The sequence below is a fragment of the Carya illinoinensis genome, chromosome 6 (assembly GCF_018687715.1).
Source record: "Carya illinoinensis cultivar Pawnee chromosome 6, C.illinoinensisPawnee_v1, whole genome shotgun sequence".
Taxonomy (NCBI): domain Eukaryota; kingdom Viridiplantae; phylum Streptophyta; class Magnoliopsida; order Fagales; family Juglandaceae; genus Carya; species Carya illinoinensis.
Window position 1 is genome coordinate 11,450,750 of NC_056757.1, and position 17,537 is coordinate 11,468,286.

At 34.7% G+C, this 17,537-nt stretch overlaps 1 protein-coding gene across 2 annotated transcripts; it reads left to right on the forward strand.

The window, feature by feature from the left end:
• Positions 1-8,931: 8,931 nt before the first annotated feature.
• LOC122313693 (CRAL-TRIO domain-containing protein YKL091C) lies at positions 8,932-16,615 on the forward strand. 2 transcript variants are annotated; one of them, XM_043128873.1, is made up of 7 exons: positions 8,932-9,088; positions 9,180-9,259; positions 9,330-9,585; positions 12,692-12,728; positions 14,539-14,656; positions 15,285-15,395; positions 16,312-16,615. In XM_043128873.1, exons 2-7 carry the CDS (start codon positions 9,188-9,190, stop codon positions 16,447-16,449), a joined length of 732 nt encoding a protein of 243 aa, XP_042984807.1. In that variant the 5' UTR covers positions 8,932-9,088; positions 9,180-9,187; the 3' UTR covers positions 16,450-16,615. The 2 variants fall into 2 exon arrangements, with proteins under 2 accessions (XP_042984807.1, XP_042984808.1); XM_043128874.1 differs by having other exon boundaries at positions 8,934-9,259.
• Positions 16,616-17,537: the final 922 nt, after the last annotated feature.

The following is a 17,537-nucleotide window of genomic DNA, read 5'->3' on the forward strand; positions in this document are numbered from 1 at the left end:
ACCTCTATTCCTCCCTTGTTTTATGTCACATCGTTTCTCCTTTACGTCACATATCCATTTTTTCTCCTGACACCATTTTCTTTTCATAGCTCTTTGTCCCCTCCTTCGTTCTCTCTTTCTTCCTTCCTGATGAGTTTTCTCATGTAGGGCTGGGATTGAAAACCCAATATGGGTTTGGGATATTTTATCCCTTCCACTTGGTTCCTGCAAATATTAACACAAGGGTAGGGCTGGGCAACCGGGTACCGGACCGGGTATACCCGGCCCGGAACCCAGATTCTAAATCCGGGCCAGACTCCGGCCCGGATACACCCGGGTTAGGACCCGGGCTGAAACCCGGATTGATCCAGGTTTTTACAACCCGGAAATCCGGGTTCCGGCCTAGACCCAGGTTTTTTTTTTTTTTTTTTTTTTTTTTTTTTTTTTTTTTTTTTTTTTTAACAAAGCCTGATTCTTAAATTTTTTTCAACAAAAAAACATTGTGACAGTATTCCAAAAAAATTTCTTAATAAGCCCTGTCGGATCAACATTCATTCCTCATTACAGATAAATCAAACTTCCAAAATGATCATTACAGATAAATCAAACTTCCAAAATGATCAACATTCATTCCTCATTACAGATAAATCAAACTTCCAAAAAATTAAACTTCCAAAATTACAGATAAATCAAAATGACAGCATCAAACTTCCAAAAAATTAAACTTCCAAAATTACAGATAAATCAAAATGATAGCATCAAACTTCCAAAAAATTAAACTTCCAAAATTACAGATAAATCAAAATGATAGCATCAAACTTCCAAAAAATTAAAAATGAAAACTTTACTAAAAGAACTCTAATCTTAATCCCTTTTATAATCTTCTATCAACCTCAAATTCTCAGCCCAATCTTCATCTTTGAAACTTCTCAAAAACCCCATTAAAAAAAAAAAAAGGAAAAAAAACCTGCAAGGACAGCAAGGGCAGCACAGAGAAGGCACATGCAACAGCATTTGCAAAAGTAAAAAACCTGCAAATACATGGTTAAATATATAAACAACAGCACATAATTATATTCTGTGCATGCAAAAAACAAACAAGACTGTTAATGCACAATTATATTGCACATAATTATATTGCCATGTGGTTTAAAGTTCTTGGATGCACAGGAGCTTGCTGAGTAGAGGCAAATATCAAATACATGAAACCATAGAAAGAAGAAATGGCTGATTCGATGTACATAGTTTAGAACTTCAGCATGTGGATCAACTTCAGTATTTCAATTTCTATTGGCTTATTTGAGCATCTAACCAATACGTATACACTAGACATGAATAAAATAGGAGCAAAATTTGTACAAAATCTCTTACCTCCATTGAAGATTAACCAAGGATAAACTTTTCAGCATGAATGGGAATGAAGACTCACATTAGCCTCGGTTGAAGATGAAGCTAGATGATCGTCTAAAAAAAATTAAAAATTGAGTTAGACAAATAATAAACCGAATTAGATAGATATTAAAAAAAAAATTTCACGTTTCAAACTTACCTTCAAGGTCCATCGACTGTATATATTCTTCCAAATCCCGAATGTTAATTGGTTTGGTCCTTAACCAATTTTGGGTGCAAATGAGAGCTTCAACAGTTTCTGGAGACAAGGAACTCCTAAAAGGATCCAATATGCGTCCTCCAGTACTAAATGCGGACTCCGAGGCAACAGTGGAAATGGGGGTGGCTAACACATCACGTGCTACCTCAGCAAGGACAGGATAGTTAACGGCATTAATTCTCCACCAATCTAAGATATCAAAACCGAGCGAGTCGTCTATACACGTCTCAGAAAAATATCTATCTAGCTCCGATCTAAACTCCGTAACACACCGTTCCTTAAGAAGGTTGGTAAACATGATCTTAAATTTAGTAGGTGCTGGCTCATTACCAATATTTATATTAGTGCTGCTTGGCCTTCCTTGAGCCACATTAGAACTCCTCCCACTAGCCACACGAAATCCGTTATACTGCTCAATCAAGCAGCCTAAAAGGAGTTTAACCCCGTCCTCTATCTTATTCGCCAACTCACACCCTCTGCATTTTTGCAACCAGAAATTCATTGCCATCATTTTATATCGTGGATCAAGCACAAAAGCAACATATATCATCAAGTTGAACCTATTTGTGCTACCCCAATACTTCTCATACTTGTTTCTCATATTTATGCCCATAGTACTAGTGATAATATCATCACTCAAGCACATATCATTTAATGTATCCTCAATTGTGCAAAGTTGCTCAAAATAAACATTAGCTGTCACATACAAAGAACCAGAAATGCTCAATGTAACATCATAAAAAGCTTTCAGCAACTCCACAAAAATCTGTGCATTTTTCCAATCATTGCTAGTGGGGTTCAAGAATTGGTCATCCACAAACGCATATTGTTCAAAGGCTTGTTTGTGTTTTTCAGCGGTACTCAACATCAAATATGTAGAGTTCCATCTAGTAGGAACATCCAAGCAAATCATCCTCCCACTAATTTTTTCCTTTACCGCACAAGCCTTGAACTTGGCAAATCTTGAAGGTGAGGATTTCACATACCGGACAGCATCCCTAATCTTTGACACAAAATCAATTACATCCTTCAAGCCGTCCATAACAATCAGATTCAATATATGGGCAGCACATCGCATGTGAAGAAATTTACCACCTAGTATAGTACGATCATGGTCTTTTATTCTCCTCCTCATATAATCAACAGCAACATCATTTGAGGATGCATTATCAACTGTGATGGTTAAAATTTTATCAATACCTCATTCATGCAATCCCGAGTTTAACACTCTCCCAATGGTTTCGCCCCTATGGTCAGGAATTTGGCAAAACTTAAGTATTTTTTTGTGCAATCTCCAATTGCAATCAATAAAATGTGCGGTAATGCACATGTAGTTCAGATTTTGCACCGACGTCCAAGTATCGGTGGTAAGACAAATTCTTTGACCATCCAACAATTTTTTTAACTGTATCTTCTCTTCTTTATATAGTTTAATACAATCCCTTTTTAAAGTGCCTCGAGATGGCAAAGTAAATCGAGGCTCTAAATCCGTTACATATTCAATAAAACCTTCATGCTCCACAAGTCTAAAAGGCAATTCGCATCTAATAAAATACTTAGCGGTTGACACCCTAAGTTTTTCTCCATCGTACTTTACTAGGACTTGTGGACTACACACTCTTCCCTCTGCATCCCTCTTAACACTAGAGGATTGACTTCTTCCAACTCCTTTAACTCTAAGAGGGGAAGTTTCACATGCATTCTGGAGGTGGTGTAACATAGATGAAGTGCCATTTTTGTAGTGGCAACTGTATAGCTTAGCGCAATAATTGCACTGAGCTTTTGGGTTATCGTGGTCAATAGGTTGCACTCTAGTATAGTGTTCCCATACCACAGATTGGTTGCTAGGTTTTTTTTTGGATTTCTTGGGTAAAAGTGGGATGGAACGTGTAGGTTCTTGTGTATGTGTGGATGAAGAAGGGGTTGGAAGAGTCCCAAGCTCCTCTACATCCAATGGAATAGAAGAGGAGTCGCCAACCCCTTGGGTTGTACCGACATTACAGCTCACAGAATCTTCTTCCATCTGTTAAAGTTACAACAAAAAAAAAAAAAAAAAGGAAATTAAAACACAAGTATGACAAAGAAACTCTTGAAACTCAAAAGGAGGTGAGTTTGAAGGCATAACAACTAATTATTTAGTTGGAAAAATCAGTTGGTTAATTGTAACCAAAATGAGTTGGTATTCTAAATCCAAAAAAATCAAACTGAAAATTTGGCAAATAAAGAAAGGCTTCAGGTTCAAGATTTGAACTTTCGGAGCAAATATGGTTCATTTGCAGTTAAATGGTGCAGTCAATAAATCACTGCTCATTATTTACTAAAAAAGGAAAAAGAAAACAAACGATACAGCTGAAAAAAGGGAAATATCCCATTATGATGGGCTTTTAACTTGTGTGATCATCTTTTTGGTGGTTCAAAAAAATGGTTGGTAATGCCCTGTGGAAACTTATGAATGATATCCAACAGGGGAAATATGATTTTCCAGACCAAAAAGAACACAATTTATGAATACATACATCAAAGAATAAAAAAGTAGTTATTCTCGTGGCCTGAACCAGTTTTTATGAGTGTTTGCAGAATTAGGTTTTGCCATTACCTACCCCATGACTGTACCAGAGGGGCTCAATTAATTGGGCTGTCCATGACCTACACAAATCAATTATTTTATTTTAAATGTATATTTATTGCTTGACTTGTAGATTCTATGTATCTCTAGGATCTGGTGTAGTCGTGACTGGGAGTTATTGGGGGAGCAGGTGGCTTCTGGGTGCACCTAGTACATTTTATATTTTGAAATTTGCTTTATCCACCAAAAATTTTTGTAAAATTTACTAATCTCACGTTATGTAATGTGTTTAATATTTTTATTATATTGTATATAAAATTAAAATTATGTTAGTTTGTGAATTTTTTTTATAATTTTTTTTATTTATGACAGTATCATTTCTCTTTTTATTTTGGGCTGTAAAGTTTGTTAGTGAACGGTGTGAATAATTTTTAGACTAGTTACCATCTATCATGGTTTTTGTTTTACGGGTAAACCAGAAATTCGAACTACGTAATCGTTCTGATTATCAAATCCTAATTCTGAAGTGTTTAGATATTACATGTTTTGACATAACTGATGTAAGGTTTGCCACTATTATACATTTGAATTTTCTTAACAATGTTTATTGCATAACCAAACCATATAACAGAAGGCCCAAAGATCCTCTCCATTGCAGAGAGAGAATAGCAGGCATGAGAGGTTAAGATCTGATACATTGTCAAAGAATTTGATCTCTGTTTTGAATTTTAATCAGTTCACTGAATCACTCATATTCTAGGAGATAAGACAGGGGTAGGAAGTAGCATGCCATACATCAGCCTTGTATGTGCTTATTAGTCATTGTTTATTTGCTTGCAGATCTGCCTCTTTTTGGTCTGGAAAATCTCAGTCAATAAATATGGTGCAGTCAACAAGCTCAACTTTAATAGCACCCTGAACATCCATTTATGACATGCTTCATTTCCCATTAAAAGGGAAAAATGGAAAAATTAGTAGCTTTTTTCTAACCTGGCCTGGGAATTAATTATTATAAGAATATCATTCTATTTAATTATTCTGGCAGAATCTATTTATAAATTTCTCTTTTCAGAAATAGATATATATATATACTAGGTATTTTTCGAAGTAATATGATGATCTCCTAAGATCTAGTAAGGGATTTTGATGAAATTATAGGTTCGGATAAATTAATTTGTTGGATTATGAAAAATCCCTAAACCAAAAAAGCACGCATGAATCAACTCTGTCTCTAATAGATAAATCGACTGTGAAAGAACAAATCACACCCAAATCAAAAACCCAAAACAAATCACACCCAAAATCAGAAACCACATCAAACAAATCACACCCACTAAACAAACCACACCATAAACTAAAGAACCGAAATGGAACCGAAATGGAAGAAGAGTTTATCAAAAACTAACCTGATTTGTGTTTTTGATTCCGACGACAGGATGACGGCGACGACGGGATGAGTGGATGACGGCGACGACGGCGACGATGGGATGAGGCTAGGGTTTCAGGAAAATTCGTTGAGAGAGAGAGAGAGAGAGAGAGAGAGAGAGAGAGAGAGAGAGAGAGAGAGAGAGAGAGAGAGAGAGAGTCAGATTGGGGGTGGGGGGGAATCGGGATGCATATAACCCAGTGCCAAAACGGCGTCGTTTTGGCACTGGATTTGTGTTTTTAAAAAACCCGGATACCGGATTTACCGGGTTTTAAATCCGGTACCCGGCCCGGGTTTACCCGGGTTTTAGAAACCGGGTACCGGCCCGGGTGTTTTCCGGGTTGCCCAGCCCTACACAAGGGGACAATCATTATTGTAGCATGAGAATGTAAACATAAAAGAGAATAATTAATAGAAGGACAATGATACAATGTCTCCTCAATGTGCTCCCATATGTGCCCTAAGTATAATTATACTTTTTTCTTAGATATTTTTTTTAAATATCTTTAAATATTTAAAAATCAGTTTCTCTTTGGGCAGGTCCATTCTATAGATGGATTTTAATGGACACCAATAAGAAATTGCCACTTCAGCATTTCACAAAATAAAATCTACACATGCTCACACCATAGGTCTCTCTCTCTCTCTCTCTCAAACATTTTTTCTTCCCCCCATTTTCTGTTAATGTTCATCACAAGACTGGATCAGCTCATCACAAGACAACCAAACTACTGAGAATCACAAATAAAGGGCATTTAAGCTCAAAATAGCACTTGTTTCTTGAAACCCCCCTTTTTTCCGTTGGAAGATCTAGGGCTTGGAGCACTCTTATACCTTGAATGAAGGTTTAACCTTATAGATCTGGAATAAATTTTCAGATACAAACAATATACCAAGTACCAACAACTCTTACAAAGATGGATTTCTGATTTTTTAAAAAAGAAAAGTAAATAAAAAACAGAAAAAAAAAACTATTTTCAAACTATGGGATAGATAGAGGACAATCAGAGAGGAAGGATGTGTGCATGTAGATATGATTAAAGCATTCAAGCGACTGTGCGAGTGATTATTTAATAACATTTCTGATAATGGTCTTCAATCCAAATTCACTAGACATTTGAAAAAAATAAAAGGAAAAATCTTGGTGGGTTCAATCAATCTCTTAATCATAGTTATCAGTCCACTTTTTGGTTGGGGATCAAGGTAGTATCTTTTATAACAAGTCGTAAAATGGAACAATCAAAGAAAACCAAACGCGAAACGCAAGTGCATGGTGTAAGAAGAGATTTTGACCAGAAAACAGGGTTTTTCTTTTCCCTTCTACCAAGCAGAAGTCCATGACTCATATGGAGAGAAGAAAGAAAATGAGAGAGAGAAAGGAAGGCAAACAACAGGGAAGAAAGATTTTTTTTCCTGTGAATAGCATCACACAGGAGATTTGAGTTTACTGCCTACGTGTCAATTCCTCATTTGAGCCTATTATATGGGGGAAAACGGATTATCCTATGTGAAGTTTCTCTCTTTGAAAATATATACAAATTTACTAATTATCAATTTCGTAGTGATTGTGTTTTTTCCAGAGACTTATTTGTTAACCGCAACCCAAAGTAATTCTGACTTGGACTTTGTTTTTCCTTATTTTCTTGGATTTCATGGGCCTACTAGTTTTATGATTCTATTGGGCCTGCCAGATATAGGATCCTTTTTGTTTTGCATGCTCAATACTTGAGGTTTTACAGTCCACTTTTGCATTGAAGAGTGTCCTTCAACAACTCAAGAATAGACCCATAAGGTGACAATCAATCAAGCATTTAATTTAAAAGCAGTGCTAAATATAAGTTTAAGGAGCAGTGCTAAATATAAGTTTAAGGTTTGTAAGTTTTGTATGTGTCATTTGAAAAAAGTTTAATGTTTGTAAGTTTTGTAGAAGCTTTTAAGTTTAAAGAGTAATGTGAGATATACATTTTGAATTTTAAAATAGACTTTTTGAGTCACATTTTTTTAAAAAGACTTACATATGAGGTAATTTTTCTTAATTTAATGGGAATTTTGACATACATAGTAGGGTTGTAAGACTATCAATAGTCTTATTAGTCAGTCTCGGGATATAGTTTTTTAGACCAGACTCGATCGAAATTGACCGAATGTATAATATATTATTTTATACAGTAGTTGGTTAAGTTAATTATGTAATTTTCATTCAATGGATCATTATTGACCATATATATAATGAAATTATTTAATATTCATTAACCATATATAAAATATTAAACATATCACTTAATTTTAATTTTACTAATTTACTTAGTATTTTGTATTAATTTTTCTGTAAAAAAAAATAGAGAAAAAATATTCATAAACCAAATCAAACTGACAGCTAATTGTCTGATATGGCAAATGATGGACTAAAATTTTTGATCTATGACCCTAAACCGGATCAATTACACCCCTAATAGATAAGTTGAAGAGAAATTATATTTACAGTCTCTACTTGAAGATTGCATGTTTAGTCCCTTTATAAAATGAAAAAAAATAAAAAAACATCATTTTAAGATGGATACTTTTATAATTTTAAAAAATTAAAAAAAAAAAAATTGCTTAAACTTCCCGTCCCTATTGCTATAAGTTGAAACAGACCTTAGAATTATAGTCAATGAAAATTTAATTTAAAGAGTAGTACTAGTTGTATTTGAGGATTTGAGAACTTGCATATAGATTATTTTCCTTAATTTTATGTGGAAATTTCAATTTGAAAGTACAAGTTGTGGGCATTTCCCTCTTCCCTTTTAATGGGGTAATTTCAATGGGCATTGCTACGTCCACTGAGAATTTTTATAGAAAATTTTTACCGAATACTTCAAAACCTTTTTTTAAGTTTTGTTTTTCTTTCATTATTTTTTAAAATTATTTAGATATTTTAAAAAAAATTATATATTTATTTAAAAATATTTATTTCTAAGTAAAAATAAAAAATTAAAAAAATTTTCGGTAGATGATTTCTGTGGATCTAGTGTTTTCCAATTTGAATTTGGAAGTACAAGTTGAGGCAGAAATTGCTTTCAATAGCAGGGTTGCTCTACAGTCACGGCTGGGCTGACGCTTCCTTATATTTTATATAGTAAATTATACATATATAAATATATTTTGTATTTTTAAATACTTTTTAAAAAATTTATAATATTATTAAAAAATATTTTTTAATCAATTGGGGGCACGATACCCTCTGCTGTCTCCGTCAGTCATCCCAACTTTTTCTCTCTTTATCTTTGTATTTTTTTTTTATTTTAAAATTTTCCGAGTCGCCTCCGTTAATTTGGTGGTCTTCTTTCACTCCTATAGATGTTCCCTTTTGTCAACGCAACTCCAATTTCCCTGCCAAATGTTCCACCTGCTTCAAAGCCAAAGGCCCCTTCTCTCTCTTTCTTTCTCTCTCTCTCTCTCTCTCTCTCTCTCTCCGGAATTTCCAAGCTTGAACCAGCTCCACAACATTTTCGAAATTCGAGTCGAAGTACCTTCTCTTCTTCTCATCATTCTTATCGAAATTAATCTTCTTTTAATCTCAAAACAAGGGAAAGTTTGAAAACTGTTATCTTCTCTAGATCCCGACATGGAGAAAAACCAAGAAATTGCACTGACCCAGATGAGGAAATCAGTCGAGAAGCTCGGGTCATCCACAGAGGTAGACTGATCTCTATCTTTGTCACACAATGCACCTGTCTTCGTTTCGCTTTAAGGGTTTCTTTCTGCAGGGATATGGGGAACCAACGCTCACGAGGTTCTTGATTGCAAGGTCGATGGACCCAGACAAAGCGGCGAAGATGTTTGTTCAGTGGCTGAAGTGGAGGGCTGAAATGGTGCCCAACGGCTTCATTTCCGACTCTGAAGTTCAAGATGAACTGGAATCCAGAAAGATATATCTACAGAGTTTATCAAAGGATGGATACCCGGTGATGGTTGTCAGAGCAAGCAAGCATTTCCCTTCTAAGGATCAAGTCCAATTTAAGAGTAATTAGCTAAAGTGTACTTTTTTCTTCATTATAATTCTTGAAATTTAGTTCATATTTATTTTAATTACTTTGATTTCTGTTTAGCTATTGCACTGATGCCGGTCTAAATTTTGCAATCCATGGGCCATTATCTAGATGCTTTGTTAGAGAAAGTTTCCAGCAGAATAGCTTGATGTGAGTTGGACAGATTGGACTGTAGCACTTGGTTTGGCGTCCTAGACTCATGGAACCACATTGGCCTTTAATTATTATTGTGGTGTGCGTTGGTCTTTCAATATATTAAATAATTCTGCCTGCGGTCCTTAGGCTGTGGTGGGTGTAGCACGACTCATAAATAAAAGGAAAAGAATCCTTCCACAAGGTATGAGAAATAATCTAAACAGATATTCAATGATATTCAGATGATGAAAAGATTGGTCTAATTATTTTAGTGTGTTGTGGGTCTAATATTGTCTCCCACTCCATTGGCATATACGACTTATTGTCAGTATGCATGTACTTTCTCTTTCGTATTCTTATATTGTCTTTGTTTATTTATATATTTATTTAAGATCTTCTTGTGGACTACTCACATTTATTTGTTAATTACACAAGCCTTCCACAAGGTTCTGGAAATTTTTAAAAGACATAAACTTATCCCCACGTGGTCAACTATCTCACCATATATTATTAAGTTAAATTTATAAAATAAAAAATAATATAGCTACTTAGATGACTAAAATTAATATTATAAAATAAAAATAATATATCAAGTTTCTATTCTCAATTTAAAATTAGTGGTCTTTTAGGTTTTTGTAATGCGTCGTTTTTCTTTCGTTTCTCAATTTATTCCCTTTTACTTTTATATGCTATGTAAATAGCTTTTAGTGACTCTCTTAGGTCTCGTTTGATTACACAAATGAGATGCGATGAGAATTATGTGAATAGTAATGAGATAGTTTGTGAATAGTAGTGAAATTATTTGAGTTAAGATATTTTATGAGGTTTTGGGAAAGGAGAGAGAAAAAGTCGAATAAAAATATTATAAAGTTAAAATATTTTTTTTTTGATAGGTAAAATAATAAAATATTGTTAAAATATAATTGTTGTTTTGGAATTTGATAAAATTGAAAATTGATTTTTTTTTGTATTTTATTTGGAAGTTTGAGAAAGTTATAATGATTAGGTAATGATTAGATGAAAAAGTTGAAAATTTGAAATTGTAAAGTGTTTTTTTTTTTTTTAATGATATTTGAATATTGAGATGAAATGAGATGGGTTGAGACCAATTGTGAAACCAATCGGGGTCTTAGTCAAGCAAAGTTTGTTTGGTTTCTTATCATCAACATAGAATCAAAGAGGAATTAGGTGATATAATATCAAGTTGCTCAACCAAAATTCTAAAAATCCAAATACTATCATTGAGGCTCTTTCAAAGTAGCTGTTTATTGTATTTTGTTTCAAGATATGATAACTTAATTACATAGAATATATATATTTTATATCGGGGAACCTCTTCAAGGCAGGGCTCTTCAAATCCACCTGTGTAGAGTAAACCCCGATCCATGCACCACACCCTCAAAAGTTTCCCTGCACGAAACTGGTTAAATCACTGGTTTTTCACTTGGGGGTGTGGCCCCAAAGGATTGTTTGCACCCATGAGGTGTTGAATCTTGGACCTTGAAGGGAGTGATATCCCAAGACCAAGGCCTTCGCTATTTGGGCCAACCCCTTGGAGTTAGTTACATAGAATATTTTCATTTAATAATATAATTGATCTTGTGTATTGATTACTCTACACTCTTTAAATAGAGGCTTGATAACCTCCGTGCTCTAAAAAAGATCAAAGAATTTTTTTATTAGCACGGTTGATAGGTTTACGACTAATTTCGATACATTTCCAAAACACCTTTTTTCATAACTATCTCGTGTTTGGTCTTCCACATCATGCTTCAAGGAATCATGCTCTCTCTCTCTCTCTCTCTCTCTCTCTCTCTCTCTCTCTCTCTCTCTCTCTCTCTCTCTCTCTCTCTCTCTCTCTCTCTCTCTCTCTCTCTCTCGCGCGCGCGCACACACAATGGCTATCGAGCTTTTTACATTGAAATTAGTTATTTTCAATGTAAGGACTAATAAATTGCTGCTTATATACAAAAAAAATCCATATATTTTTTGAAGATGACAATGACATAATCTAGAATATTCATCTCAATACCTTGTTTTGAATCTTGAGTTTGATAAGCTGTGTTGGTGGAACAGTCTCCTGAGGCTCTAGCTCTAGAACTGGAGACTTGGCTCCTGCAATTACTGCTGCATATGGTTATGGGTGATTATGTGCATAATGTAGTTATATAAAAGGGAAAATAATCTGGATTTGCATAATGTACAAGGCTACGTAATTCCAATTTCCGATTTACGTGCATGAGAAATCATTTTCTACTTTGCTCCTGAGAATGATGCTTCTATCTCATTTATCAACCACTTATCATTGTTCAAGGAAGTAATCATAGCCAGTAAAATTTTTTTAATAAGCATTCTTTCATTACCTGTATCACATACAACAATTTTTTTTTCATTTGACTTGCTATGAAGTGGGTCGAATTCAACCCTCACACGATGTGAGGCTAGGTAAAAGGGGATAACCATGCCTTTCACTTGTCGTAGTTTTGGAAACTTCCTCTCTATGTCTATTACAGGACCCTCCGCCCTCTTTCCAATATCAAATGAGTAATAGCCAATTCTTAATTTACCAACTTGGACATATTGATCAAAAAGTTATTAAATCAGCTATGCAAATAATGAATTAGGATAACTTTAGTAGTTGATCAAATCAGCTCTGTTGGTGATGTCCAGTCATTTTAATAGTTGATAAAATTCAAAAATTATCCACATGGAATGAAGTCATGAACATCACAGACAATGTATTCTCCTGTGTTTACATTATTTTGAAGATTTCTCTGCTTCCCCACCCCTATTCTCTGTATACATGTATAGTTTACAACATGTTCGAGTGATAGGAAGAAAAATACATTGTTGGAAAACTGCTTACAGTTCAAATATTGATGGGATGAACTTGTATTTCTGTAAATCTTAATAATTGATTCACTCTTTTTTACCCCTTGGTACAGAATTCGTGGTTCATCTGCTGGACAAAACGATTGCAAGGTACCACTCCACTTTCACAATGATACATTTTTATATTTCAGCAGAAAGGGTAGCATCTGAAAGTGGACCCATTTGGAAATATGATTTTAGGTAGCTTGTTTTTTTCAATTGATAAGTTATGCACACATTCTATGGCCTTGGAACTCTAAACTTCATCTTGGACCCATTGAGTTAGGATGTGTAGCTTCTGAGCTAGAGTTTGTTGGCAATAGCATGGCTAATGCTTATGAGCATGATTGCAATTTAAGGCCACTTGTTTAAAGTGTTCATATCTTTTATTGCAATTAAATTGGAAGTAATGGTAACAAGAAAGTAGAGAGTTACACATGGTGTAAATGCTTGTTTGATGAGGAGGACATGCCACTAATTTTTGAGGATTGTGAGCGGAAGACAAAAGATCTTAAAAGTTTCTTATTCAACACATGGTTTATTTGGGCAACTGTTGTAGGTTTTAATTGGAAGTTTTCATGATTTTCTCGTCTTTTTCTATCTCAAATTAGTGTTCCTCTTATATACATCCTGTGTACTTGGGTTATGCCTTTGTTGTTCTCAAATGTTAAAATTTTCTGTTACTTGTATAAAAAAAGTGCCTCTTAAGTGTCATTGTCAATTGAGCTAGGCATGCCTTAGATGTGTCTGAATACGCTCTAAGACAAAAACTTTAGGTTTGCTCAAGGGGCAACACAAGACAGGTTGTGCTTTTTCTTAGCAGAAAATTTGAGTGAACAAGGATCTTTTTTTTATTTATTTTTATTATAAATCTAGAATGAGGATCTAATTACTGGGGTTAAAACATTTTCTTAAAGTTTTGGCTCTCCCCTATCACCAATTATTGCTGTCCAAATGTATTGGCAAGTCCGAAGGGTCAGGTCATGTTAGTTTTTTTGGATAAGTAAGATAAATTTTGTTGATAATCAAGAAAAGGAAGCATAATAACCAATAAGCATTATCAAGGTACACAGTGAATTTACTTTGAATACATATAATGAGAGGGAAAAGAGTTCAAAAGCTCCTGAATAGTAAGATTAGGACGACAAAATTGGGGTTGCAATCCAAAGAGAGAGGGAAAAGGTTCCTATTAGTATTTATGTCCTTCAAACTTTGGAGTTGTATGGGAAAGAAATTTTGGATGGTAGTGAAATTTGTGAATGAGTAGACGGGGTATCAAATTGTTCTAGATGTCAAAACCAGGGGTAGGATTGAGCTAAAATGAATCTGCATGCGTGTGCGTGGGTGTGTGCAACTGTGTGTGTGGGATTATTTGAAGTATTCCAATGGTGTAACGCGGTGTGTGTGAGAGAGAGAGAGTTATATGATCAGTTTTTGTCTAAAAGGCCATTTACATGCTGTCACTCTATATTTTTAAAATCTTGTTCTTAGAATGTAAGATAGGTTAGTTTTAAGGGAGCTAGTGAGAAATTTTTTATGTAAGGTTGCTGATGTGTGTTCCGTTTCAAATACATCAGCTATATATCTTTCTGGTTCTGAACTTCCAATCTTTCTCACTCTCCCTGAGTTGTCTTTCTTGTGATCTCTTTCCATTGGCTGATGAAAAACTGAAATTTTGATCAGAGTAGCTTGTAGATAACTATTGTTTTTTGAGCCTACATTGGATCTATCTAAAACGATTATTATATCCTTGCTTCCAAAAATATCTAGGTAATTTGTTAGGCTTTGTTGTGTTTAGATGGGCGTAAATTTTTGCTTAGTACAGTTGTTTTTTATACGGCCTTATTATTTGTTATACTTTTACCATTTCCACAGATAGGACGGAAGCACTTCATGTGGTATCTGTTTTTGCTTGTTTCAGTTCCTTCAAAGATAGAGAAATTGGAAATGAGAAGTTGATTGGCATTCTTGACCTACAGCATATAACTTATAGAAACATTGATGCTAGAGCATTAATCACCGGATTTCAATTTATACAGGTGATTGGAATTTCTTTTATGAGTTTAAACTTTTATATGCGGCAAGAGAAAAAATGCAAAGAATTTGTTCAAGGTTTTGTTGATTTTTTTTTTATTTTTTCAATTAAACCTTCCACCTTTCTATCACAGATGTAGATTTGTCTCTATTCTTCCATTCTGCAGAAGCATATTGGCATATCCTGTTACTTTTCTCCAGAAGTTGCTCTCCTTGCACTTTTTATTTTTATTTTTATTTTTTCACATTATCATGTCTTGTTTACCACCTCCAAAAAGTAGACTATCTTGGCCATAATTTTTTACGACCTCCTTGTGCTAGGCCATGTACTGCCTCAAGTTTTTAATCCAAAGACAGAGTGAACAAAGTCTTGCAGATTTTAAAATGGATCACTGTCCATTGAGGGCATTACCTAAAGAGATTAGTTCCGTGCCATCTAAGGGTCAATGGTTGCATCCATGATGGGAAGTATGGGTTAAATGCACCTGGTCCCTTGAGGGCATCACCTTTCTTCTTTTAAATAAGCAAGGGGATTACCTTTCAAAAGATTAAACCATATTTAGATAATATGTGATACAACTTCAATGCATTTTTTGTTGATATTTGTGCTACCCTAAATTTCTCATTTTGTAGGCTTACTATCCTGAACGTTTAGCGAAGTGCTTCATTCTACACATGCCCCGATTCTTTGTTAGTGTTTGGAGATTGGTTTCTAGATTCCTTGAGAAGGCTACGCTGGAAAAGGTTAGCCCAAAATATAAGAATCCTCATCTCTGATTTACCCAATCATTTACATGCTTATGTGTACTGTAAGCTGATGTCTTTTAAAAATATGCAAGTAAATGACATGTGGCAATATGTCCAGAAAAAAGATGCCTTTCCTGATTGAATATTATGCGAATTTTCTTAATCCAGGCATTTAATCGTGCATAAAATATATGGAAAGATAACATTATCTCAACTTTGACTCGATCCTTTTAATTGAAATCTTTGTTTAAAATTGCTGGAGTCTCTCTACGTTCCAAAATTTTCTAAAAGGCAGGGGATATTGTTGACCAAATGCTAGATCTAATCGATTCATAGTTTTATGGATCATTGTGAGCCTAATTGTCTTAATTTTTATAAACTATTCAGCCAATTTTGCCATGTCTAGAGTTCATGTTTGATACACTTAATGGTTCTCACAATTATATGTTGATTTATTAATATGAAGACAGTCGTTGCCCACAAAGATAGATGTTCCAGCCGTTTTACTGTACAATGAGGCTTAAGTGCAAGTTTTAAGCTGTGTTTGGGTAGTGGAGTGATCGCTACTATTCGATATTTTATCATTACTTTTTTACCATTTTTTTACTATTATTCACAGATCACCTGAGATCACCTCACTAACTAAACGTAGCTCAAATGAAATGTTCATGCAAATAGTTTTTCTCATATAAAACCCATTTTTCTCCCGAGAAAAAAAAAGGACAATACTTTCATTGTACAAAAAGAAATTCTGATTCATTCTAGGAACTTAAATCAACTCATATAGGGCTACAATTCGAATGAAGTTGGATATTTATGACCTGTGTTTTTCAGTTTATGAAAGCAAAAAAATTACTAAGGTTTAGTTAGTTTTCAGCTTTACATATTGGCTGAGTCCGGAATAATCCTGCAGATTGTGATTGTGACCAATGAAGAAGAATGGCAATATTTCATGAACGAAGTGGGTGAGGAAGTCTTGCCAGAAGAATATGGCGGGAAAGCAAAATCAGTAGCACTTCAGGATGTTGAACTTGCCCCTTTGGACCGTTGATTCCACTAATAACAGATGCACAGATGGCTGCTATAACATCCTTACTCTTCCTAATTCCATGCTAAATAATGTAGTCGATAAACAAGAGAGAGAGAGAATTCTGTATTATGTTTTTATTAATGAATAATCAACTATACATATACAAGTAGTGACCATTATATCCTCACACTATACATTTAATTACAATATGTGTATTCCAACACTCCTCCTCAAGCTGGGGCCTATATATCATATAAACTTAGCTTGGAACAAATAAACTTTAGCCGACTATGATAACGTGGTTTGGTAAACACATCTGCAAGTTGATCAGCAGACTTCACAAAGGGTGTAGAGATGTCACCACTGAATATCTTATCTCGAATGAAGTGACAATCAATCTCAATGTGTTTAGTCCTCTCATGGAATACATGATTAGACGTAATATGTATTGCAGCTTGATTATCACAAAATAACTGAAGGGGGACAGGAGTTGGAAACCAAATCTCATGAAGAAAGTGTTGCAACCATGTCAGCTCACTAGCAGTGTGAGCCATTGCTCTGTATTCGGCCTCTGCACTAGATCAAGCTACTACTGTTTTCTTCTTATTCTTCCATGTAACCAAATTACCTCTTACAAAGGTACAATATCCAGTAGTCGATCTTCTATCTGAAGGAGATCCTGCCCAATCAGCATCTGAAAAAGCTTCAATTCTAAGATGTCCATTTGGTCTATACAACAACCCAAGACTAGGAGCTCGTTTAAGATACCGAAGAATATGGATTACAGCATCCCAATGTGAGACCCTAGGCGTTTGTAGAAATTGGCTCAGTACACTTACTGCATAAGAAATATCAGGTCTAGTGATAGTCAGATAATTTAATTTTCCAACAAGTCTTTGATACCGACCTGGATCTCCAAACAACTCACCTTCCTCTTTCAAGAGTTTACGATTTGGATCCATAGGATTGTCAATAGACCGTGCGCCCAACATGCCAGTTTCTTCCAAAAGATCAAGCACATATTTTCTCTGAGATAGGTTGATACCCTTTTTAGATCTACTAACTTCGATTCCAAGAAAGTATCTAAGTTTACCCAAATTTTTTGTCTG

What these genes read in the sequence shown, in the direction of transcription:
- LOC122313693 (XM_043128873.1), top strand. Translation starts at nt 9,188, where the DNA reads ATGGAGAAAAACCAAGAAATTGCACTGACCCAGATGAGGAAATCAGTC. An exon ending in AGCTCGGGTCATCCACAGAG is followed by an intron (nt 9,260 to 9,329) that starts GTAGACTGATCT and finishes TTCTTTCTGCAG; the next exon opens with GGATATGGGGAACCAACGCT. An exon ending in GGATCAAGTCCAATTTAAGA is followed by an intron (nt 9,586 to 12,691) that starts GTAATTAGCTAA and finishes CCCTTGGTACAG; the next exon opens with AATTCGTGGTTCATCTGCTG.